The sequence below is a fragment of the Sceloporus occidentalis genome, unplaced genomic scaffold, assembly GCF_023333645.1.
Source record: "Sceloporus occidentalis isolate IW3139 unplaced genomic scaffold, rSceOcc1.0.p SCAF_54, whole genome shotgun sequence".
Taxonomy (NCBI): domain Eukaryota; kingdom Metazoa; phylum Chordata; class Lepidosauria; order Squamata; family Phrynosomatidae; genus Sceloporus; species Sceloporus occidentalis.
The window spans coordinates 4,988,252-5,015,078 of NW_028317034.1; the positions used below are offsets into that span (position 1 = coordinate 4,988,252).

A 26,827-nucleotide genomic window follows, 5' to 3' on the forward strand; every position below is an offset into this window, starting at 1 on the left:
CTAGTTATCTGGCTCCCTCCAGATCCTCTGCATAGAGTAAGATAGCTTTTTCGTAATAATTAATTTGGCATTTAGGCAGATTTTTTTACGATGCTAATGGATTGACAATTATCCTTATTTTAAACATTACATCATGGCTGACACACTTAACGTATCTTTTCCTTGAATCATAGAATTTTGTTATTTTAAATTTTGTGGGATAAAAAGCTTGCCTGAAAAATCAAGTCATTGAGACATCCATCTACTTATTCTATAGTGATGTTTGATTTCAACAAGTGCTGCTAGAATCTTAGGTCTAGATCTCTGGTACACCACTAATCCTACAATGACCTGTTTCTTAGCAGGTCTAAAAATTTGGTAAATCCAACCCAGATGAACAACAACACATGGTGTATTACACCATGTCATGATTTGTTCAACAAACAAAGCCAAAATGGAGAAGCCATCTGTGAAAAATCTAAGTACACCTTTACTACTTCCATTGGTATTAAGTAGCAGACAGGTGCTGCTAATCAAATGCCCTTGACCAGCTCGAAGTTTTAGCCGTTTGCTGGTCTGGAGCATTCAGGTGTGTATTAATACAATGCTAAGTAGGAGAGACATCAGCTATGACCTTAAAGAAGCCATTGTTAATGCCCATCAATCAGTTACAAGGCCATTTTAAAGTTCATCATTCTACAGTGAGAAATATTATTCAAAAGTGGAAAACATTCAAGACAATTGCCAGTCTTCCCAGGAGTGGACATCCAAGCAAATTCACCCCAAGGTCAGACCTTGCAATGCTCAGAGAAACTGCAAAAAGATTTACATCTCACACTCTACAGGCCTCAGTTAGCATGTTCAATGTTACAGTAGAATTAGAAAAAGACTGAACAAGTATGGTTTGTTTGCAAGAGTTGCCAGGAGAAAGCCTCTTCTCTCCAAAAAAGACATGGCTGCATGGCTTAGGTTTGCAAAGTTGCATCTGAGCAAATCTCATCTCCCCTCTGTCTGTGAGTGTCTTCACCCGGCAGGGACACGGCCAGGTGTCCGCACCTCCGTCTGCATACCACGTGGTCGCGAACCGCACAATGGCACACCAGGCCGCATCCCCGGCCTCTGGTACGACACGCCCGCGCGGGGCAAGTGCTGGGAATAGATTGATGGTGGGGGGCGTGTCCTGTGGCCCGGTGATGCAAGAGGACAGGCTGGGGGTGGGGCAAGTGTGGTGACGGACAGGTGAAGGAGTGTCTCTGAGATCTGGGGGAGGAGCCAGGTTTTGGCGGACTATTTAAACCCCTAGCACTAATCCATCATTGCTTGATTGTTCAAGTCCCTTCCTGTATTTCCCATACGTCATTGCTGGATACTCGTTTTTTGGATTATATGGACTTTGACCTTGGCTTGCTAAGGTGTACTTAGATTTTCACACACCGCGCCTCTTATTTGGATTTATTTTTGTTGAATAAGTCATGGCATGGTGTAATATGCCATGTGCTGTTGTTCATATGATGTTGTATTTACCTAATTCTTACACCTGCTAAGGAACAGATGATTGTTTTTGTGTCTTGATATGTAAAACTATACTATTCAATGAGTACTTTCTTTTTCACACGACTGTAGCTAACAATGGCCTTACTATCCAAACACATATGCCTATTGTTAACAAAGTATAGGCTATCAATATAAGTATGATTATTGCAAGGGATTATATGCTCAGCCAATGAACGTTGTGAGGAAACCTCAGGTTTTTGCACTGCAAAAATTCTATACCAAAATCCCACATATTTGCACCATAAAAAATGGTTTCATTGTGGCAAAAAGTTTAAGAGGGCTAATAAAATCCAGGCCCAACTATAAAGTAAATAACTAGATCCTGAAAATATTTTTTTTTTCTTTTCAAGGAAGTTTTATCCACTACCGAGTACATGCTAGCTGTCAAGTGACTTCAATAATAGCTTTGAAGATAGTCTTTCAGAAAAGGATTACCACAGACTACTGCCACTTTCCTATTTATAGTTGTCCCCTGTTATATAATTTCTCAAATGCTGTGTAAGTTAATGACTCCAGTCATAGTGCAAAGTTAAGCTACTTAGCTTTACATTAGAAGAGCAATAAAATGTGGAACTCTGTATTTCAAAAACCATAGAACCAATCTGCATATCCAATTAAATACAAATTAAGGTAATTTGTAAACTTTATCAGTTATAGCAGTCCTGGAAGATACAGCCTTAAATATTTTTAATGCTGAGGCTGAAAAGCAGTTTAAGTTATGCTTAACTAATTTTTTTTTATAGAGAAATGTAAAGAAAGTGTATGCACCATAAATAAAATGTAACACACACCCAATATATATACACAAGAAGGCTATGGAGGCTACACAAGGAGGATATGGTTAAATCACAGTACAGCAGGGGTGATTTAACACTTTTCATGCCAAATTTTCTTTAAAAAAATACACAACAATACTCTGCTATCATGGGTATCAAACAATTGCAAGTTTATCCCCCCCAAAAAGTTAAATATATGTGTGGCACAATTATTAGCACTCTTATGAATTCATATGAGAAAAGTATATTTGAAGTATATTCCCATTGATATTTTAAATTTTTTGTAATAGTGACTAGCCAGAGGCGTATATAGGGTATGGCAGCCATGGCACGTGCCATGGGCGCCATCTCAAGGGGGGCGCCGGTGAGCGGCTTTTAAATGCCGCTCACCGGCATTTATTTTTTATTTTTTTTGATGCGGAGGAGAGAGAGGGGCGCCTAGCAACCGCTCGGCGCCCCTCATTCTCCTCCACGAGCCCTCTACCCCCGTCCCGGTGCCGCTCTGCATGAAATACCGGCACCAGCGAGCGGCTTTTAAACACTGATGCGGAGGAGAGAGAGGGGCGCCTAGCAACCGCTCGGCGCCCCTCGTTTTCCCCCGCATCAAAAAAAAAAAGAAGACAGCGTTTAAAAGCCGCTCGCTGGTGCCCGCTGCTTCACTGCTGGGCGACGAAATATGACGTCATATTACGGCGCTCAGCAGTGAAGCAGCGGGCACCAGCAAGCGGTGCAGGAAGACGGAAGCATCGTCCTCCCGTCGCTGGACTTCAAGGTGAGAGAGAAGGGGGGGAGAGAGGGGTTAAAAAGTGATAAGGGAGGGAGGGAGTTAAAAAGTGATGAGGGAGGGAGTTAAAAAGTGATGAGGGAGGGGGTTAAAAAGTGATGAGGGAGGGAGGGAGTTAAAAAGTGATGAGGAAGGGAGGGAGTTAAAAAGTGATGAGGGAGGGAGGGAGTTAAAAAGTGATGAGGGAGGGAGGGAGTGGGGGAGTTAAAAAGTGATGAGGAAGGGAGGGAGTTAAAAAGTGATGAGGGAGGGAGGGGGTTAAAAAGTGATGAGGGAGGGGGTTAAAAAGTGATAAGGGATGGAGGGAGGGGGTTAAAAAGTGATAAGGGAGAGGGGGTATATATAAGTAAAGAGTGTGCATTAATGTGTGGATGCATTGAGTGAATGAGGGAGAGCATGAGTTAATGTGTGGATGAGTTGTCTGAATTAAAGTGTGAATTAGTGAGTGACTGTAAAAGTGTTTGTGTATCATAGATGTATAATTATGGAAGGGCAAAGATGGCACTAGCAGGAGGTTTGAGCCTTGGGGACCAAGATGGCACAGGCAGGGTGTATATGGGACAAAGATGGCACTGGCCGGACTGTTTGGGGACAAAGTTGACTTGTGCTGGGCTATTTGGCGACAAAGATTGCAAATTTTATGTGTGTAATCTGGGCGCTGGTCAGGTTCTATGTGGGCAGTGTGGACGCCAGGGCTGGCTTTGGGGTGTGCAACCTGTGATCTATGCCTGTAATTTAGGGGGTTTTAAATATACCTTTAATGCCGTGTTTTTATGTGAATTCCAATTGATCTTTACCTGCAAAGGTGGGTTTTTGTGTTATTCTGTAGATCCATATCTGCTATGCTATGTTTCCATAAATTATTTATGTGTACCTGCAAATACAGGGTTAATATGTCTTATTCAGTTGATCTATACCTGCGATGCTACTTTTCATATATTATTATTGAATACCTGCAAATACAGGACTTGTATGTCTGATTCTGTTTATTTGATATGTGCTGAGATCACAAGTGAATTTCAATTGATCTGGGTTTGTGTGTTGATCTATACCCAGTATCGGCAGCAGGGACTAATATATATATATATATATATATATATAGGCAGCAGGGGCTAGTAAATGGGTTTTAGATATTTGGACAGGGGCGCAATTTCAGTGCTTGCCATAGGCGCTATTTTCAGTAGATACGCCTCTGTGACTAGCAACAGGAAATTGTTCAACCATGACTTCCTGTTTCACGGGAAATGCCAATTTCCACCATCAGGGCAATGTTTAAGAAGTTCCAGTCAACTGGAAATGTTATAAATCGGCATGGAAGAGGACGTGTGTCTATATTGTCTTAACGCACTTTGAAGTGGATGGTTCGATCGGCCAAAAAATCTCCAAGGATCACAGCCGGAGAATTGCAGAAGTTAGTTGCGTCTCTGGGATCAGAAAGTCTACAAAACTAGAATCCGACGTGACATTACCACTAGATGTTTAGAAATTTTTCAAGAAAAAAGTCCATACTCTCATCCAAAAACAAGCCCAATGTTTGCTACACAATACTGGAACTTCAAATAGTAGAGGACTGGTTATATGATCTTAATTAAATCAAAATTTTGAGAGCCTTAAACACTGTGAGAAATGGCAGGCTGAGGCTCCCCAAGTCTCAGACAAAAAAAAACTCACTCTGCAAAATGCTCAGATGCAACACAGTAGTGTCACATAAAGCAGCCACAGTGAAATTAACTGATTCCCTGACTGCTCTGCTCTTATATAGGCTCTCTTCATTACTAGTCTTCTTTTTTTTTTTTTTGAAAGGTGCAGCATAGCCATTGGTCAAGCCCTCAGCATGATATGACAGGAGTGAGCTGATTGGACAAACGGAGATCAGCTCACTCAATGTACCTCCTCTTAGTGCAGGCAAAATTGTGAGACTTTCATCCTCTTACTGTAGTTAAAATGGTGGCCGCAGCAACAGAACAAAGATTTTCGTATTGCACACATACATTTTTCATTTCTTTCGTACAATGTTGCATTTGTTCATTTTTCATTCGGACTAAACCGCAAATTTGACACAAAAACACATTTGTCCGATAATGCATGCGCAAGCCTAAACAAAATCAGCACAAAACTGACCATATAATTAAGGATTTACCATGGCTATTCCAGTCACCTGATTTAAACCCCATAGAAAACTTGTTGGGTGAACTGAAGAGCACACTCTTGCCATGTATTCTGCAATCTCATCAGGCATTATAGGAGAAGACTCAGAGCTGTTATTTTGGCAAAGTGATATAGGAAAAATGTTCACCAATAATTGTGCCAAACATATATTTAACATTTTTTTAATAAACATGTATTGGGTTTTTTTGATATCCATGACAGCAGAGTATTTTTGTGTATTTTTTTTCAAGAAAACATCAAAAGGTTAACCCCTTAACGTCTTCACGACAAAGCCTATACATGTACGGGCTCTCAATGCATTGTCCTGAATGGGTTTAATGACAACCCGTTGTCATTAAGGGGTTAAGGACCATGCTGGTTTTTATTTTTGTACCCTTTATGACCAAGGGTATTTGAATACTTTTGCAGTGCTAGTGTTTAGATGTAATTTTCTCCTATACTATTTAGTGTACTCACGCTCGTTTTAATTGTTTTTTTTAGGACATAAAGGGCTTCTTCAGATTTTATTGATCATATCATCTAATTTCATTAAAAAAAAAAAAGAAATATAATGAAAAATTTAAAAAAATGACTATTTGAAAAATATTTTAATCATTTACAAAAGCTAATGAAACAAACTGCTAAAAAGATTCTATTTGTCCTGAGTTTAGAAATACCTTTTTGCTATTTCAAAACCATTTTTTTCAAATCTGGTCATTCTGTCCTCATGTGCTATTTGGGACACATTTGAAGCCGGCCAATGCAATTTACCCCATCAAACCATATATTTTTGAAAACTAGACACCACAAGGTATTTCAAATGCTGGTATTTTAACACATTCCATGCACTAATTCTACTATCACCCTTTGTTAAAGTTTGTGGTAGTAATTTATTTTGTGTTGTTTTTTTTATCACACAAAATGTACTTCAGGTATGAACAGCTCCTGGTATACATCACTGTCACACAATAACCCAATATGTGTTCAGAACGATCTCCCGAGTACAGTGATACCCCCCATGCCTGGAGTTTGTTGGATTGTTTGGGAGGTAAAACGCCACATTTGGGAAGTGCACATTTTTCAACTTGGAACTATAACACCTGGCCCTACTGCCCTCATGTCCTAAGTGGGCCACCTTTGATGCCGGCTAATGCAATTTACCCCATCAAACTATGTATGCTTGAAAACTATACACCCCAGGGTCTTTCAAATGCTAGCACCCCCCCCACATACACACACATATTTTAATTTACAGCTCCTGGTATGTATCACTGCCAAGAACCCCAATATGTGCTCAGCAACATCTTCTGAATACAGTGATACCAGACATGCATGAGTTTCTCGGGTTGTTTGATACCAGACATGCATGAGTTTCTCGGGTTGTTTGGGGGCTAAAAGGTCACATTTGGGAGGTGGACATTTTTAAAATTGGAATTTTGACATTTTGACATGCGGCCATCCTGTCCCCATGTGTTATTTGGGAAATCTTTGAAGCCGGTCACTTCAATTTACCTCATCAAATCATTTTTTAAACCTATACACAAAGGTATTTTAAATGCAAAGTTTGCTGTAGTGTTTTTTGTGTGTGTTCACCTCCAACACACATACATTGTACTTCAGGTATGAATTTATAGCTCCTAGTAAGTATATTGAACAATCTTTTACTCCCCTACAAACGCTAATGAATAAAACTATTAAACATATTCTAATATTTGTCCTGAGTTTAGAAATACCCAATCTTTGTTTCTTTTAAGTTATAGGGCAGTAAGCACAAGCAGCAAACTGCTGTTGAAAACCTTTTTTTTCCACAAATCTGGTCATCTTGCCCGATGTCCTGTTTGGGACATCTCTGAAGCCGGTTGGTTAAATTTACCCCCATCAAACCATATATGTTTCAAAACACCCCAGGGTCTTCATTTCTGCCCCCACCACATATTTTAATTTACAGCTCCTGGTATGTATCACTGCCAAGAACCCTAACATGTGTTCAACACATCTCCCCAGTACAATGATACCCCAATGCATGTGTTTCTCAGGTTGTTTGGGAGGTAAAACTCAACATTTTAAGTGTGCATTTTTTAACTTGGAACTTTGACATCCAGTCCTTCTGCCACCATATCCTATTTGGGACATCTTTGAAGCCGGTCAGTTCAAGCCCATTTAAGATCATAGATCGCTTTCTAAGCTTGTTTAATGCCAAGACATGCCAGGCACGTCATTGGTCGTTAAGGTGTTAAACAAAGCTGTATTTTTTATGTATAATATATACTATACTAGTATAATATAAACGTAGATACAAATTTTGATGCACAAGTCACTATCAAATAAGGTAATTGGTTTTATAAATGCCAATCCCTACAATTATTTATAAAAGTAATTAATTATTGCATTAGGTAGGTTTGTTTGTCTCGTGTTCTGCTTCTAAACATATGAAAATAAAAGAACCAAAGGGTTACCACTGATTTGAAGCAAAGTATATGCTTTAGAGATACACTAGACATTCTATATCATGTTCAATGTGACTATGTGAGCAAAACAGTTTTATAGATTAAGAAAAGCTATACTTAATGGGCTAAAAAAACATCTGATCACCAAATATGTCTTAGATGCCATTCTGCCTCTTAGACCTCTAGAAATTTTACATTTGTACACATTCTATAGCATACATAATGATATTTCTTAACTAAAAAATGAAGATTAAGATAATACTACATAGCCTTTGGGAAAACTAAGGATCATTCAGTTAATTAAAGCAGATATGAAAAACAAGGTATAATTTACAGGAAAAAAGAAACGAAAAGAAAAGAAAATTTACAAGAAAATATTTAACATATGGGATAATGCCCATGTACTTACAGCTGAATCCCACTAAAAAATGATCCAAAAAGTCCAATCATCCCAAGTAACTCTATTCGGCTGAGATTTCTCACAATGTACTCCTGGCACACGCTGGAAATACCATAAAGAGTGGCACCTCCAAGGACTAAGATGTCCCCAATCAGCTTACTGTCTCTTGGGTAGAAGCCTGGATAAAAAAACAATTAAGACATAAGCCAATGTAACAAAATACAACTTGTACAAATGCTAGATTACTTCAACAATTTGGTGACTCTGAAGAAGACTTACTTTCTTTTTGTTGTCTCCCCATAAGCACATCAGCCCCTGCCATGCAGCCGATGCCTAGGATACAGGCCACAGCTCCAATAAAGTGAAGTACTTTATATCGTACCAGCAAGAAAAACCAGGACAGTAATATGACCACAGGAAACACAAAGCAATTTAATAACTGTAATGATAAAAAGAAAAAATTAATTATTTATAGTTTAAATGCTTTTGATGATCATGTGAGAAATTTAGATTTAAAAAAAAGAAAAGTTAAAAGCTTACATCAGAAAGATAATATAAAGATCACTTTCACGTATGCTCAAATAGCTTAAAGGGGACATAGCTTTTAAATTTGGCACACAATCTTTCAGTATGCAAAACAGAAACTGCATACAACTATGACAAATAAACTTCTAGTTGCTATAAACCACAACATGAAGTGTGAATTGGCCATGTACCACCTAAAATATATTTCCCAAAAATAGTTTAGATTGAAAGACAGCACTATGTATGTTTATCCATGGTCTCATGTCCAGGGATGTATTTAACTTGGATGTAGCCCTGGGCCTGACCCGCCCTCTCCATCTTCCCTGTGGAGCACCAGAAAAGGACATCACAGCCTGGTGCTCCATGTCCTAAACGCGCTAAGTGCGCTGTAATGCATTCCATGGAGGCTGTGCCTGTTATGTGGGGTGTAAATGGGCCAATTGGGGAGATTAGAGATCTCCCTTGTAACTGGCCCATTTAGTAACAGCACAGTGGAGGGAAATCTTTTCCACGGTTTTGCATCAGGGGATAGCAGCCCCCCTGGGCGTAGCGCCTTAGGCCAAGTCGGCCTAGGCCAGAATACATTGCTTCTCATCTATCTGTTTACAGTAGGACTAAAGCTTCTTCAGTTCTATCATAACTCTATGGCTCTAACTGGCGATTACACCGGTTTTTATCTGAAAGTTACTGATTCTGTCCCTTTTTAAAAAAAATATGTGCCTATGTCCAACAAAAATTATAATAAGGAGTCTCCTAATATCTGTATGGCAAAGAGTTGGTAACAAGAGCAGCACAGGAGTGGCAGATTGCCCAAGAGGGCAAATTGTGGCAGGGGTTCTGCTTTCTTAGGTCAAGTCGGCCTATGCCAGAATACGTCACTGCTCATGTCTCTTTTTCTGAAGTGTTTTTTCACCCCGAACTGTAGTTTCTTTTGTTAATAGAGTTGTGTGAAGATAAGAAAAGGGCTGCCAGAACTCACAGTGATCTGTGGCGGTTAAGATGCTGTAGGCAGAAGGACAGAGCTCTGGCATAATGTTGGGGACAGCCATATAGGGGATGTTGGTTAATGTGTGTTGTGGGGTGAGGGGCTCCTAAATTGTTTTGTATATACAAAGAGAGGGGCCAGGGGCTTCTGGAGTGTTTTGTATGGGAGCGAAGGGCTCCTGGAAACTTACTTGTGTTGAGGAAGGGGGAAGGAAGAAAAAAGAAGAGGGAAGAAAAAAAGAGGAAAAGGGAAGGAGGGAGAGAGAGAAAAGAAAAGAAGAGAGAACACGAAGATGGGAGAGTAGAAATAGAGGGCAAAAGGGAGAGGAGAAAGAAAGGAGGGGAGAAGAGCAAGGGAGTTAGAGAAGTCAGAGACAAAGAAGAAAGAGAGGGGACAATAGAAAAGAGCGATGAGAAGAGATGAAAGGGAGAAATTGAAAAGTGTTCAACATTTTAATGACAGCCACATATGGTACTACTTAACACATAAAATGTGCACTCTATTAATAAAACTCTAGATGGTAGCACTCTTACCGTTAAATAATATTAACATGATTATAATAACTTACCCCTGCAGGTGAATTAAGAGGCTATTGGACTGACCAGACTTAAGAGAGACTCTCATGCTAACACTTGCAAAACAAGTTGCATAGTGACTGATATGTGAGTTATTTGCATGGCATACAAGGGTGGGTGTTAAGATTAATGTGTGTATGATATAGTGAGATTGTGTGTCAACATATGATGTCAGGGGTAAGCCTATTATTAGTGTAGTGAGGGAGAAGAGGGAGATACATGTGCATGTTAGTATGTGGATGTGTTTTCGTTATGGGGTGGGTGCCAATGAAATACTGCAACCAGGAACCCCTAGGTTCATACCTGCATGAACATATGCAACTTTAAATATTATTAGTTGCTGGTAAGGGCATAAGAGTTCAATGAAATCATGCATAGCCTCCCTTGAAATTCATGAAAATGTTCTTCACCCTCCCCTGCAATACAATAAGTAACTACATAGTTTAATGAAATCCTATTTACCCAAGGGGGCTGATGACCACTCCCCACTTAAACTTAGTGGTAATGGGGCTGCAGGGTTTAAAACTAAGTCATACATTACATTCTGCATGAAATTGAATGGGCCTTATAGTTAGTGAACCCCACATGTGTAGATAAGAACATATTGAGGATATCGAGGCACTTGAAGGCCAGCGGCCGGTTAATCATGTGTGTACAGCTACCCACTAGATACACGCACCCACACTCTATAGTGTTAGAGGGATGTAGCTAGACTATTGCAGTGTGCATAGTGTGAATGGCCCATTTAAACTAACTTTTCGAGAAACAGCGATGGACTGTATATTCGTTTAAGAAACAGGTAAACAGACATTGATACAAACATCAGCGAATGTAAAAGTACTCACGCTGCTGGTGTGACCACTTTGGCTGGAATGAGCTTCTGCTGCTCTAACATCAATTAGATTAGGTTTGGTCTATTAGATATGCAGTGGTTTAGATGTGGGAACAGTGCATGTTGGGCTGTGATTATGAGAAATGCTTGATAAATATGTATGTGTAATTGAGCAGCTGGCAATTTTTTTTTTCGCTCAGCAGTTGAATTTCTTACCGCAAGTTTAATTTTTCCACACATTCTTTTTTAGCAAACACAGGTTATTGAAACAAGACCTTGGAGTCTAGACATCGAAAATATTTTGCAGTGGTTACCATAGAGGGGCAGCAGCAGGCTAGCAGCAAATGTTTGTGTTCTGACAAGGGGTGATCAAAGTAACAAAGTGACAGAATGGAAAGCTAATAAAACGCAACAAGAATATACAAAAATCTAAATTTCAAACTTCAGAACAGGTGGCAGGCAGATGGACACCAGCAAAGTAAGGGCAGGTGGGTGATATACAGGATTGTAGTAAAGACACCTAGTATTACAGATGAAACAGGGCTGACATACAAAATATAGCAGAATCCCAGAGTATTTATAAGCAAAGGGCTAGGACTGACAGAATCAGCACAGATAGGAGAGCAAACACAAATGCAAAGGAAACCACAGCCTGCAGAGCAAAGTATGAAAATCCAAAAGAAAGAATAAAGTAAAGCACGACATGCGTGCTATCACAAGTGACCTGGGAAAAGAGAACATAAAGTGACTAGATCAATATAGGCAGCCAGTATGGCAGTTCGGCTGCAGGTGAGCTGCTAATTGACTAGTAAATCAGAAGCCTAAGGATATTCTTTTATTAGCTTCCAAGCCAGATGCTTCCTGCAGCGCCTCTGAAGCACACAAAAGAGCTGGCAACATCAATACCCAGGTACAACTTATAGCAGATCTGGACACACCTGCTAGGATAATTTCCTAAAAGGAAGTACAAACATGAAAATCAATCACTGACAGAATGAAAGCTTAAATTTAGGAATCGCAACCTTTCACTTAAGTATATTTAATACTGTTCTAACCAGAACTTGGCTTACGTTCCATTACACACATTCTGAATGCCATTTTTCAAGTCACTATTGATGTAGCTAAGCAGCTCAGCAGCATATGTCACACAGATACACTCTGCTGAGTATGGGGAGACTGGGGGTATGATATAATATACTGTATAACATGATACCATTATATCAAGGAACAGGCTGGTCCAAAATTAGGATTATTTCTTAAAAGTCCTCTTGCTAATTAAGCATGCATCATGTAGTGCCAACTCAGCCCTTCTTGCAGGACACGCTCACCTTTATAATGCATATTTAAGGTGGTACATTGAAATGTTTAACTGTCCTGCAAACTCAGTTAAGTAAATACACCTGTAACAGTGAAAATCTATATGGGTGTCTCAAAATACTAGAATAGAAATGTTGTGGGAATTAAAATCTGCCCTGACTGGCAGTGAATAAACAGTAAGCGTATGGTTGTGTGTATCCAGCAGGCAATGTACGGTAAAGGACTGGATTGACTCTACAGAAGCAATAATGGTACACTGGCATTAGCCCAAACAGCATTTGGTGTATTCAATTATCAATCAGGGCCTGTAAGGAGAAGAATAGTCCCCAACTAATGAATTTAGTGTTCGTAATGTTACTGCTGCTGTTACATAATGAAACTGTATCTAATGCAAGCGTCAGTCAAACCACAAAACTATACCAATATCCAGACAATATAACTAATTGATTGATATCACCCTATAAAATGTTAACTCTTCTCATTTGCTTTATGCTGTGGAAAAACTAATTTCAAATGTGAAAATGCAGCCATGTTTCATCTGTAATGATAATGTGATAATGCACAATTAGGAAGAAGCACGAGCCCAAAGAAGTATCTATAGTCTTTTTTTTTTTTTTTAAGGGTTCTCATAGGAACAATATTCAATTTTAAAAAGTACATTAACAACAATTACACATGGCTGTTTGTTTAATTCCTGGAGGGCATAAAATCTGAAAAAGTATTCAGTTGCATACCTAAAAGAAGATTATATCGTCAACAAAGCAAACATTTAATATCTTTTATGGAACTTTTCTGCTATCACAAGACCAATTGCAACAGTGTTTTTTTGTGATTAATTATTTGGTGGAAAGTTACACCATACAGAGTCTAAGTGGGTCAGGGTTTTTACTTGTTAACTTAGCAGTATAATTAATTCATATGACAATGTCTCCGTGGTTTTAAACACAATGAATAACAAATACCTTTTTTCATCAAGCTTTTTACCTTTGAATTTATGAATTCAGTTAAAACCGAACAGAATCTTTGTTGTCCAGCATGAAACAAATGTTCCCAGTCAACATCAGAAGCTTCATAATAACTGCAGCACCAGCTTTCCCAAGTGATGGGTGATAAAAGTGGATAGAATGCCACAGATAATTGGCCATTATGATATATGTTGTGACCAGAGTCCATGCTAACCCAGGAAGGATCTCATAGCACCAGCTTTATTAGCCTGTCTGCTGCTATCTATAAATACATTTTATGTTATATCTGGTGGTCAAATACATGGGCACACAGAGGATTGCTTGTCAGCTAAACCAGCATTTGCAAGTTTCATTATCCTGAAACAGGGATATAAAGGTCCATCTACTAGGCTTCTTTTAATTTTAACCATTTTAGGAACATTTAAATCGGTAAGGTGTGTTACGTTTGAAGCATGTATCTTTGCCACTGCCCTTGATTTGACCCAAGGCAGCCTCCTTCAGCTGCCCCACCACAGCCCCCACCCTTACGGCTATCCAGAGCCCCCCACTTCGAGTAAACTGATTATGTCAGTGGGTGGGGCCAATTATGCAATGCCCCAGGTGCTTTGTATGCACCGTATTTTTTGAAAAATTTGGAGTCTAAAAACTGGGTGCGTCTTATACAGTGGTGATAGATTTCCCCCCCCCGGAAATAGGACCTGCTGCTTACCTCTGTGTTGTTCAGCAGCGTCTCTTGATCTGTTGTGGCGACACAGGAACCCAGTGGAGTCACGTGAATGTACATCACATGACTCCGCTCAGTTCCTGTTCGAGCAATGCAGAGGGAAACAGCGGACCCCACGGAAGTCTGCGAGCTGCACCAGAAGATCTGCAGTTCAGGTAAGTGAACGAATATAGATATATATATGTGTGTGTGTGTGATAGCATGGATTTGTGTGTAGGGGGCACAGGGAGGGGGCACAGGGAGGCTGAAAGTGATGTGCATGTACTGGCTGCCTGAGCATGATAGAAGTGTGATTGCTAACAATTGCTAGCAGCTAACTCAAACCTCAGGCAGCCAGATCAATGACTTTATGTAATATATATTTTTTCACATTTTGGGCCCCAAAATTAAGATGTGTCTTATACATGGGAGCGTCTTATACTTGGGGAAATATGGTATTTGTTGACCATGTGTCTACAGTGCCATCCACAGATATTGGCACCCTTAGTAAATATGAGCAAAGAAGTATGAATCAACCTGGAAGAGGACGTGTGTTTATATTGCCTCAACACACTGTAAAGGGGATGGTTCGATGGCCAAAGAATCTCCAAGGATCACAGCTGGAGAACTGCCATCACCACAAGTTGTTTGGAAGGGTTTCAAGAAAAAAACAAACCCAACCATCTTCAGTTTGCCAGACGCAAACTGGAATGGGATAGGGTTCTATGGTCAGATGAAACCAAAAGAGATCTTTTTGGCAATAAACACAAGATGCGGGTTTGGCACACACAGAAAGGTAGCCATATGGAAAAATACCTCATGCCCACGGTTAAATATGGTGGTGGCGCTTTAATGTTTTGGGGCTGTTTTTCTGCCAGAGGACTTGAACATTTTGTTAGGATACATAGCATCATGGACTCTATGAAATAACAAGATATTAAATGAACACCTGACTGTCTCTGCAGAATGCTTAAAATGGGCCATGGTTGGATCTTCCAGCAGGAGAATTATCCAAAACATCAAAATCAACACAAAAATGGTTTACTGACCAAGAAATCAATGTCCTACCAGGGCCATCACTGTCACCTGACTTGAACCCCATAGAAAACCTGTGGGGTGAACTGAAGAGGACACTCCACCACGACAACCTTGACATTTGAAGGATCTGGAGGGATTCTGTATGGAGGAATGGTCTTAGATTCAGTGCCATGTATTCCTCAGCCTCACCAGGCATGATATGAAGACCCAGAGCTGTTATCTTGGCAAAGCTGGCGTGGAGGTAGTGGTAGCTACAGAAAGCATTAAATAGGCAGGATGTGGGAGGGGAAGTATGTTGGCAGGGTATAGGCATGGCCAACACCACACTCCTGCTTGGGGAAAGAAGAAACTGACATGGAGACCATGGGTAGCAAAGCTTCACCTGGAGACTTCAGGTTAAGCGTGTGACATTGTAAAGGTTATCACCACCATAACATTTGCACATACAGCCATGTTCAAGTTGTGTACCAACACCAGCAATATACACTTGCTTTATTCCAGGAATCTCCATTGTCCTGGAATGAGGCATACATGTCTAGGAAACTAAAAGTCACATCTGGGACATGGAATTACACTTGGATAATGCTGTTGTGGAAACATTCATTCAAAATGTATTTTTTTTAATTTTTGCTTTGCCCAGATATTTGACTCCTCTTACCTGCCAAATAGTTGTCTTACTCCTCTAATTATTATTATTTTTATTGAGCTTTTTGATGCCAACAGATTCTACCGTGTCATACAGAACATAAAATGACAAATGTAAACACATACAGAAGGTGTGGAGGGCCCTGGTCGTTAGACCTTACAACTCAATGAAATCACCCAATCTTCATAAAGCCTTGCTTTCAGTGGAAAATAACTGGCTTTACATAACAAACATTGCCCTCTGCTTTATCTTGCATTTGTTTACTAAAATTGGCATTGTGTCCCTGAGGTTGTTCCTATTGCTATTACTTTAATGGTTCCTTTTTTTCCTGGAGGTATCATAGATCAGACAGGCCAAATGTTAACGTCACAGAGAGTTTAATCTTTTTCTCTCTGTCTCTAAAACAATGAAATAAAAGCAGAACACTTACCTGTATGCTAATAAAGGTGGTATACTGATGTGATTTGACCACTAAGTATGCTGCTTCTATGTCTATGATCCCTAGGAACATGTACTTCCACCATCTCCTTTTCAAAATCGCCAACAAATTTTCCTCCCCTGAAAAAAAAAATTGAAATTAAATATGTAAAGTCTGCATTGATGTACGGATCTTCATTAACCTTTAGGGCCAGATAAAGCAAAAAATTATTCTTGATAGGGATATCTGTGTGTAAAAAGGTGAAGGCTTCCATCTCAGGACAATTATATTCTACATGGGCATTATATTCTACGTGGTATGTAAAATATTACATTAATGCTATAACCAGCACAATGATGTCAATAATTATTATTTCTGTTTCATCTGGGAAGTGTGTGGTCCAATGTAGATTTTTTTAAACAGTACAACTAATGGAAAGTAAATACTCGCGGATAAAATGTATTCATGTGTTGGTCAAACATGACAATGATAATTTCAAATCATTGTAAGATAGTATGAGAGGGGCTTACTGTATATAGGAACAGGGAAAGCCCTAGTTGGTCTTAAGTGGGTGGATCAGTGTGACCAAATGTCTCTCCCCTACCTTTAGACTTGAATAATATAGATAAATATAAAATTATGTACTTGGGTAAGAAAAACTAAAATGCTGTGCAGCTGTGGATTAGAACATAATTGTGCCTCTTTATAAATCTTTGGTAAGACCGCATCTAGAATATGCAGTGCGGTTTTGGACAAAAAAAATAATGGAAATACCTACAGTGAAGGAAAAAAAATATTTGATCCCCTGCTGATTTTGTATGTTTGCCCACTGACAAAGACATGATCAGTCTATAATTCTAATGGTAGGTTTATTTAAACTGTGAGAGACAGGATAACGACAAAAAAATCCAGAATAACGTATTTCAAATAAGTTTTATAAATTGATTTGCATTTTACGCTGTGAAATAAGTATTTGACCCCTATGCTAAACATGACTTAGTACTTGGTGGCAAAACCCTTGTTGGCAATCACAGAGGTCAGACGTTTCTTGTAGTTGACCACCGACTTTGCACACATCTCAGGAGAGATTTTGTCCCACTCCTCTTTACAGATCCTCTCCAAGTCATTGATGTTTTGCAACTCAAACCTTCAGCTCCCTACACAATCTTCTGTGGCATTAAGGTCTGGAGACTGGCTAGGCCATTCCAGGACCTTAATGTGCTTCTTCTTGAGCCACTGCTTTGTTGCCTTGTGTGTTTTGTGAGTCTGCCTTTGAGTCAAGAAGGATTTTCTTTCCCTTTGATATAACATTAATTCATTAATTTTGTCTTCTTCTGGATCAACTAATATGGGTTTGTGTAATGGTAGAACTTGATGGACTATAAGTCTTTTTTTCCGCCTAATTAACTATGTTACTATGTATGACTGAAGAAATTGAGCCAATCCTGAGTATCATCCAGAGATTCCAGAAGAGAACATGCAAGTTACCAGGTATGTCCGTCATCAACCAATTAATCATAATCAGAGATCATTTTCCAGTATTTGAAATGACGAAAGATGAATACTTTTTTGGGTTAGAGGTGGGGTGAGGCTTTATAAAGACAATTTATGTGACTTTGAGTCAAGGTTGATCCTTTTTATGGGGCAACAACCAAGACATTTAGCGTGATGCAAGCTTTTAGGAAGTCTCTTCTTCAGATGACTAAGACATTTGGGAGAAGAATATATTTCTTTCCTATAATAATATTCAAAACCTTTTTCATTTTGCATGCGCCACTCCATTTTCACCGTTCATGCAAACTGTCAACAAGACTGTCTCAAAATATAACATGTTTGAATGCATACGGGAAAAAATTAAAAAGTGCAAAAAAGATGACAGCAAAGTGATGTGTTTCCATTTGACAGGAGCAATCTAATTTCTTTATGCATACATTACACGCTACGACATGTGGGCCTCTTGGCAACTTCTAGCTGATTTACAAAGAGGCAAAAACAGAAGATGGAAAAAATCTAAAACTGTTAGCTTAGTACTTCATGTTATCTACACATTACATCAAGGTTGTTTTGCTTAATCTCAAAGATAAGTATAAAATGTAAAACATGTATAATAAAATATATTATGGTTTTTTACTTTTTTTCAATACTACAGAGCTCTTCAGCTCCACATAATGTGGAACATCGGGCTATGAGATCATATATCAGGCCTTTAACAAATGGAGATAACAGGAAAATGACAGATCTAGGGCAGGGTGTCCTACCCTGGGTCAGGCCTCTGCATATAGCCCATACTGGCTAAAATTACTGAAAGTACAGTAACAAATTATAAATGTTAATTGTCTACCCAGAGAAAAGAGGACAATCCCCAAAATATGATCACTTCTGAAAACTTTCTCAAACCATGGGTAGAATAAAAACAAATGTAAGATGTTGAAATGATTTCACTTCAGTGAGGATTTAGATTAGCAAAATACATTTATTGGAAATCTAACTTACATGTAATAAAAATCTTACGGTAGTGTTTTACAAAATATTTTTATGTGACTGTGATTTATTGAGAACATTTTGCCTTTCAATAAGGCATTTTTACTATTTAACCTATAAATACTAAACAAGTATTCTAAGAGCAAAGTTGGAAAGGGGGACTGGTGTGCCAAAGAAATACTGCACATCCTAAAAAGGACTATTTGGTAGGTACACTACTGTTACACTACAAGTGAGATAACCTCAGGACAGGAAATTTAGCAGACATGCTAGTGTTCTTACCTTTTATTCTAATCTTAGCTTCTTTGAGGTGGTATAGTCTGATATGTTTAAGCTTAATATCTCAAAATCATTAGTCAATTATATTAACTGAAAGGAAAAATACAAGCTTGTCAGGGTCTGTGTGAATGTATAAGTGTGTTTTAACATGAATGTGTATGTGCAAGCGTTTGTGTGTCTGAGCGCAAACTTGTAAGCGCTTATAAGCATGAACATATGTTTGTGTGTGTAAGCATAAACGTGTAAGGTTTTGTGTGTTAGCATGGATGTGTACATGTAAGTGTTGGTGTGTGTGAGCATGAATGTGTATAAGTGTTTGTTAGCATAGATGTGTGTGTGTAAGTATTTGTGTGTTAACACAGATGTATATATGTAAGTGATTGTGTAATAGCATGGACATGTATGTATAAGTGTTTGTTAGCATATATGTGTAAGTGTGTGAGCATAAATGTAAGTGGTGTGAGAGGGAGTTAGCGAGTATGAGTAAATGTATGTGTAAGCATGTGTTAGTGTGAGTGTCTAAGTTTGTGTAAATGTATGCACATGTGTGTGTCAGGGTGTATGTTGAGGGCCAAGGGCCACTTGGCTTTATGTGCCCCCCGGCCAGAAAGCGCCAGCCCTCACCTGCCTAATAGCCAATAAACTACAAATTATATTAGGATATAAAAACCTTTTTTTGTAAAAGCACTCTTTGTTTTTAGTTTTTAAACTGTGTTTAAGACTTTTAATAGTAATTCAATATTATGATTTGTATCCAAGGAACTATTGTACATTCCTATATAAGGTTGACTTGTAGAAAAAAAACACTAAAATAAAAAAGTAGCATCTTCAGAGTTTTTGCCTAAACGAAGGAGCAAAAAGTGAGGTCCTGCTGGAATCGGAAATAAGCCTTCTTATAAAAATGATAGGTATAAAGCTGTTCTGAATCTAAGATAAGAGCAAGGACTGATTAACCTCTGAGTCTCTACAACAGGAAAAATGAGCATTCTAGATGTGCTGAATAGTTCTTATTGGCAGCCAAATTCTATGCTTCTATGTTATATATTTAAGTATGTTACGTGATTTTAGGAAATAATGTCTTTTTGCTGGTGTGAAGTAACCAAGTAGGTAATAAACTAATCATTAATTACATTATAGGCCACTTAGCTCACTTCTTTGGATGACTTTGGAAACATCATCGGCTTCTTAAAGTACTCTTTATAACCTTACATAAGAAAACACAGAACATAAAGCAGTGCTTTGCCCGTTCATCTTTTTTCACAAAGGGAAATTTATTGTAACTGTTGCTGCCTACAAAGCTTGCAGAATGTCATTTACTGGGTTACTGGGCAGTTCAGTAGGACTTTCTTGTCTGGTCATTCTGCTCGGTTTTTACACAGTAAAGTCCATCCATTCTCGTGAATCTTCAGTCAGCCTTAAGCTATTGAAGCTGGCACCTTCTGTTGTGCTTTAATGCCACAATGGTATACAAGTGCCGCAAGTCCTCAGGCATACCCCGCCACACACTGTACTTTCTTCCATCTCACTGATTGTCAGACAGTACTGTACTCAGAACCTCATTCAGATGACAGCATATTCTGCTGGAGTTATACCACATGGCAAACACTTAGCTTTCATTCTTACTATGTAACTTTGAGATAAAATACACACACACCCAAACCATTAACATTTTTTTAAGATTAAGATTTTCCTAGGTGTACACTTGCAAGTGGAAAAAAGCTGATGTTTCTCACTTTCCCCCTCAGACTAAGTGTATGTTTGAGACACGGGCGAAGAAAGTCATCCCTAGACCAAACTGTCACAAGTAAACCAGTACGTTTTGGTTATTTTTTAAAAATATTTTTAAAATGCCAAAGTAGTATAGATCACTTGTGCCTGTCCCCATGTGGGGTGGAGGCTTCTATTAAGCTATGGAGGCCAATTTTAATGACTTCCATTAAACCCTTGTCAGGAACAAGACCGACTTCTCCACATTAGGAGCTATTTCTGGGGTGACTGTCAGCACCACTCCTACTGCAGGCACCCCAGACAACTGCCTGAATTGCCTGGCACTAAGACCAGCCCTGGGGACAAATAGGAAGAGAGATAATTATTTTACTAATTAAAGTGAAGCTCCCATTGCATTTTTATTTGTATTATTGGTAACACCTATATAATAAAAATATAATCACACCTTCCAAGCTTCCTTCTTTAAGAGGTACAGCCCCAAATCCATATGGCTCTCCTATCTTCCCTGATGCCTTTTTTCTAGGAGACTAGGATGTTTATTGGTGATAAGTGTATCACAATGTTCTACAACCCTCAAAGTGTATAGAATCACATTAATTCATTACAATGTTTTTTTCTTCTAAATACCATACTCAGTACATAAATTGCTGTCAACAAGTCAAAAAAAAGTCTTGGTAAAACCTTGCCACATAGCCAAGTTTCTAAACAAACGTGTTCCTCTTTTGAGCTGGCCATTGGAGTTTTGAGGTATGTTAAAGCCTTCCACTTACAAAGGTATTGAGGGGTCAATTCGATGAATGTTCTAAAGCTTAAATAGTCTTAGCTGTGAAACTACACAAAAATGAATAGGCTACACTGTAATCAAAGGAAAACAATGTCTAAAAAGCAATATAATGGTGTACACATGCTATTAGGGAAATTGAAATGAATACATTTTACACGTACATTTGAGACCATAAAAAAACCTTGTCTAGAATCCAAGACATGTCAAAAGAAATGTAAAGCACCAAAGAAAGGTACACATACACCCTTTTATATTTGCCTTATCAACCATTGTCCCCAGGAGGCATCTAATTTTTACATTTTGCCGACCACCATCTTTAGTGCTACTCTGCAGTCTTCAGTAACTATGATGTCACATAGCCCCCCAACTCTAAACCCTTCCATCCTCCCATAAAAAAGGAGCAGGGGAATTTTAAGAAACATTTTTTTTAGAACGTTTACTATTCAGTCTGGCATATATAAGGATAGAATGGGGAACATATTATGTTAATTTCTACCATCATATGTGTGATGTGCAATGTTCCCTCTAATTTTTCTTAGGTGGTGTGCGCAGAAAATTTCTCTTGTGCAAAAATTTTCCCAGAGCCAAAATTTGGTGCGCACAATATGCTTCTGCAAATGTTAAATTTAAATTGTTATTCTATATTTTTGGTATTGCTCGCTCATGGTTAATAATACTACATTGTAGTGTGATAATGTAGTATTAGTTACACAACAGTATTACTTACTGTAATGTTTTTTTAAAGGTGAAATTCTCACTGCATAAGTAAATTATGAGCGAATCACAAGCGGAGGCTCCAGGCCGCATAAAGGATAAAAAAAAAATTGGGAAAAACTGTTGTGCGCAGGGGCGTACCTAGAGTATTTGTCACCTGGGGTGGATCCTGTATGTGGGACCCCCCCTACACACACACTTTAAAACAGCATAGCTTCTATCATTAGGCAAACATTGACAGGGGTATAGCATAACTGTTATCATTATTTACTGAGGCATGCACTGACGGTGGTACAGCATAACACCTATCACTATATACAGAGGCACACATTGACCGTGGTACAACACAACACCTATCACTATACATTGAGCCAGACATTGACAATAATGCAGCATAACCCCAATCACTATATACTAAGCCAAACATTGATGTGGTGTAGGCCTACCACTTTAGTGTCTGGCCTAGTATCTATATATATATCTATATATCTATATATCTATATATATATCTATATATATATATATATATATATATATATGAACCGAAATGAAAATTCTGGACCTGAAAATTTAGCATTCACTTGACTGAAACCGAAAATGACCCCCCCCCACACCTTTAAAAACAAAAAACACTTTTATTAAAAGTAACACACCAAAGTTAGACAAAAAAATCAACAACAATATATATATATATATATATATATGATAAACAGCAATCACACTCCTATCATGTCCATGTTCTAGCATGTACTGGTTGCTTGGGCATGATAGGAGTGGGATTGCTGTTAGCAATCATATATATATATTAATATTGTTATCGAATTTGTTGTCCAATTTTGGTGTGTTACTTACTTTTAATAAAGGTGTGGTTAACACACCAAAATTGAACAAAAAAATATAATTGCTAACAACAATCTCACTCCTATCATGCTCAGGCAGCCAGTACATGCAGGAACCTGAGCATGATAAGAATATGATTACAGCCTCCCTATGCCATGCTATCCCCCCCACACACTTACACATCCATGCTATCACACACACACTCATTCACAAACATTCAGTTTAAACTACACCATAACACCCATCACTCTCACACACTTACTAATTCACTCTCACAGAATGTTTTCCTACCTTTTCTCTGTCACTGTCACTTCTCCTCCTCTTCGTTCTTCTGTGTCTTCTCCTTCCAGTGCAGTGGAGGCGGTGGGTGTGGCTTCAGTGCTGTGCGCCGGGATATGACATCGAATCCCGATGCACAACATCAGTTGCCGCTCGCATCGCAAGGGAGCAGGATCGGAGGTCTGCATTAACATTGCAGATTTTTTTTAAGACGGTTAGAGGGAGATCCTTGAGCTCCCTCTAACCGAGCCTGCACCTCTTACTGTCCGTCTCTGGGGGGGTGCCGTGCACACAACCAGTAGCGGACTCCCCCCCCGGTACGCTACTGGTTGTGCGCACAATTTTTGTTCGTGTGCGCTCCCTCTTAAAGCTGTGTGTTAAGCATTTTCCTCAAATGAATTTTTAAAACGGTGGGTTGTCCTGGTAAAAATATATTGTTTTTTTCGTATTTAAAAAGTAAGCTGTTTCTGAGGAAAAATATGTCCTGATCGTAAGTAGCCAAGGGGTTAATGTAGCAGTAAGAAGCAAATCACATATTTCATTGCTGCTATGCTACACCTCTGCACTTTACACACCATTTAATGCTTGCATTAAAAATATTCAACATTGGACTTTTTAGTACTGTTAACTGACGCCTACACGGCACATCACATCATTATTTTGGTACCCATAGTTTATACTTTTGTTTTAAAATATATCCAAACTTACTTACAGATCAGAACCTACAGAACCCGGCTACTGTAGACAACTACAAATATAAACCCCAGTTTTGCTTCCCCCTACAGTACCAATGACACCTACTTTATTATATTATCATTGGATAGTAATTAAATTTAAAAAACACACACACAGCAAGACAAGTGCTGCCGGTCTTCCAAGAGGTCAATTATTGCCACGTGGAGCCATTTTAACAGTAAATTTGACGTCAAACTCTACTGTGGATCTGTATGGCAATAACTCTCTGTGAAGTAACTGGAATGATTTTGGCCATCACACAATGAATGTATGAAGCTTGGATATACAACAGAAATTGTGTTTGTGTGCAGAAAGCTTAACATACTTTATATATAAGTAAATAAATATGCATAAGTACATTTACAAACATTTTACCAAGTACCCGTTTTTTTAACCTGCCACAGATCCAACTTAAGTCAACCCAAACAAAATAGCCAAGATGTATGCAAGTAAAGTGTCGGACTGCAGAGGGTCATGTTCTTACTCGCTGTTGGCATCTAATGAGACTCTGCTGTAAATATAACAAGCACCTGCTCTAGGTCTGACAATATGGATGTTTTACAAGTCAGTGTTTATGGCACATTTTAACAAAAGCTAAGTGTTCATTGCCACTCTCAGGGTAATGCTGCCACCATTGTCTATCACTCAGGACCCACATGTTTAAATGCACCCACTAATTGCAATATTAAAATAGTCTAGTCTGAACTATGCATGGTATTGATGGTACAGTCCATTCCTCCAATTATGGTGAATTATGCCTAGCAGTTCTTGGCTTGCATGTGGGACCTGTTTTTATCTTTTATAGTGGTTCACTGCCAATCTACTCTGATTTTTCAATAAGCCAGTTTATGCTTTTAGAGAGATTTTTCTGTTGACCCTGTTAGTAGGACTGTAAGAGCTGGAGGCAAAGCCCTGGGCTTCCTTTGCCTAATGAACGGCACAGAGTCAGACACCCTCTAGCTCAGCCACTAACGCGTATGAACTGACAGGAGCACTTACTGTCACGTCAAACTGCAGAAAAAGACTTTGGATTGTAAGTACATTTAAATGCCTTTCTTAAGAATTAACTTTAACAGTGAGCTAGTTCAGCACGGCTATTTAAATGTTAAAAGCAAAAATTAACAGGAATTCATTTTGCGTGTTCTCCATCCAAGGCAAAATGCCGCCTGGGGCGAATTTTAAAATGCCGCCCCCCCATTATCTACCCTTCCTCTCCCTCCGTCCCTGCCGCCCCCCCCCCATTATCTACCCTTCCTCTCCCTCCGTCCCTGCCCCCCCCCCTTGTGCTTACCTTTCAGCAGTCCTGCGGAGAGTCTCCCTGTTCGGTCTCGGTGCCGGCTTGTAATGCTGAGCGCCGAAATCTTCCGGCACTCAGCATTATATGCCGGCACCGAGACCGAACAGGGAGACTCGCCGCAGAGGAGAGAGAGAGGGGCGCCGAGCGGGTACTGACAGCTTGGTAAGCGAATACCACTCGGCGCCCCTTTCTCTCTCTTCCGCTTTAAAAAAAAAAAAAAAGGGCTTGGGGCGGCAAAGTGCCGCCCCTTCAAAAGTGCCGCCTGGAGCGGTTGCCCCACTTGGCTCCATTGTCGGGCCGGCCCTGTCTCCACCTTTTGGATTGGTTCAAGCAAGGATTCCTTTAAGAAAGGCTAGGGGAGAAAAGACACTGTGCATACTGTATGTCAGGACCTTTTTTTTTTTTTTTTTTTTTTTTTATAACTTCTTTATTACACGGAGAAGACAAAGCATACAGCATAAAAACAATGTTACATATAGACATGGTGACAGACTAGATGCATACAGGTACAAGTAATGCACAATTCCAAAAACACATACAGTGGAGGTAAAAACACTTCCTCAATCACAGAACACCGGGCCACAACACAGATACGTCCTGTCCCGCAACGAGATCAGAACCCTGGTATGGGGCGAATACCTTTGAGGACCTGAAGACAATACCACTCCGTTGTATTGAACGTTTGAAACAGTGACAACCTGGTGGCGTTATCTAGTGTAGCGATAAATGGGGACCAGCGATTGAAAAGATATTTGACCTTGCTCTCCTTATGAAGGACAGCCTCAAGCCAGTCCATATGAAACAAAAATTGCAGTCACGACAGAACCAAAGGAAGCAACGGAGGTTGAGGATCAATCCATTTGGACAATATTGCCAGTTTTGCCACTGCGGAAAGATGTCAGAACCTTTTAATTTAATATTATATTTAGTCATATAAAATAAATTTGTATAATATATATAATACATAATAATAATTTAAAACATAGTAGTTTGTTTCTATTATAAAAAATGCCAATTTGATCTGAAATAAAGGTTTAGGGGGATAGTTCTGGATACAAAAAAGCCACAGTGGAATAAAATCCCAGTCACACCTATGCACTGAAAAAGGAGACATTTGCCTCTGCCAACTTTTAAAAAAGTCAGTATTTTGTTCATAAAAACGGATTGTAGTTTAAACTTTTAAAACTGTCTTATTACAAAAGCCATCAATAAAATGTTCCTGCTGAAAGGACCATTGCGGGTTGCAATAGTAATAAGATCCCTTTAAAGCTTTGTGTCAGAACCGATTATATACTGTATAAACCCCCATTGAACCAGACATCAAATAGGTTTGTGCACCTGTGTCTACTACTTGAAAACTCAAACTATACTTGTCCCTTGACACTCGTTTATGTTTAGTGTCCATCCCTTGTGTTCATAAAGGGGAAGTCCATTGGCAATTTTTTTTTATCATTGAGCATAATGTTCCATAAAATAGTTTGTGCTACCATCTGTGTTCAGAAACTTTTGATGCCCGCCTTCAAAGTCTTTCTCCAGAAGAAATATATAATTTCATAAATGAACTATAATAATAGTGTTATATTTACACTTATGGATAC

General features: G+C 39.0%; 1 protein-coding gene across 1 annotated transcript in view; it reads right to left on the reverse strand.

Annotated features, from left to right (window-relative positions):
- The window catches only part of LOC149288049 (queuine/queuosine transporter SLC35F2), a 70,292-nt gene that overhangs the window by 10,214 nt on the left and 33,251 nt on the right, over positions 1-26,827 (reverse strand). The window contains exons 3-5 of the mRNA XM_089492177.1: positions 16,105-16,232; positions 8,368-8,527; positions 8,098-8,266 (exon numbers count right to left, since the gene is read on the reverse strand). Of these exons, the coding sequence (XP_089348303.1) occupies positions 8,098-8,266; positions 8,368-8,527; positions 16,105-16,232 (457 nt within the window). The remainder of the gene's footprint in view (positions 1-8,097; positions 8,267-8,367; positions 8,528-16,104; positions 16,233-26,827) is intronic.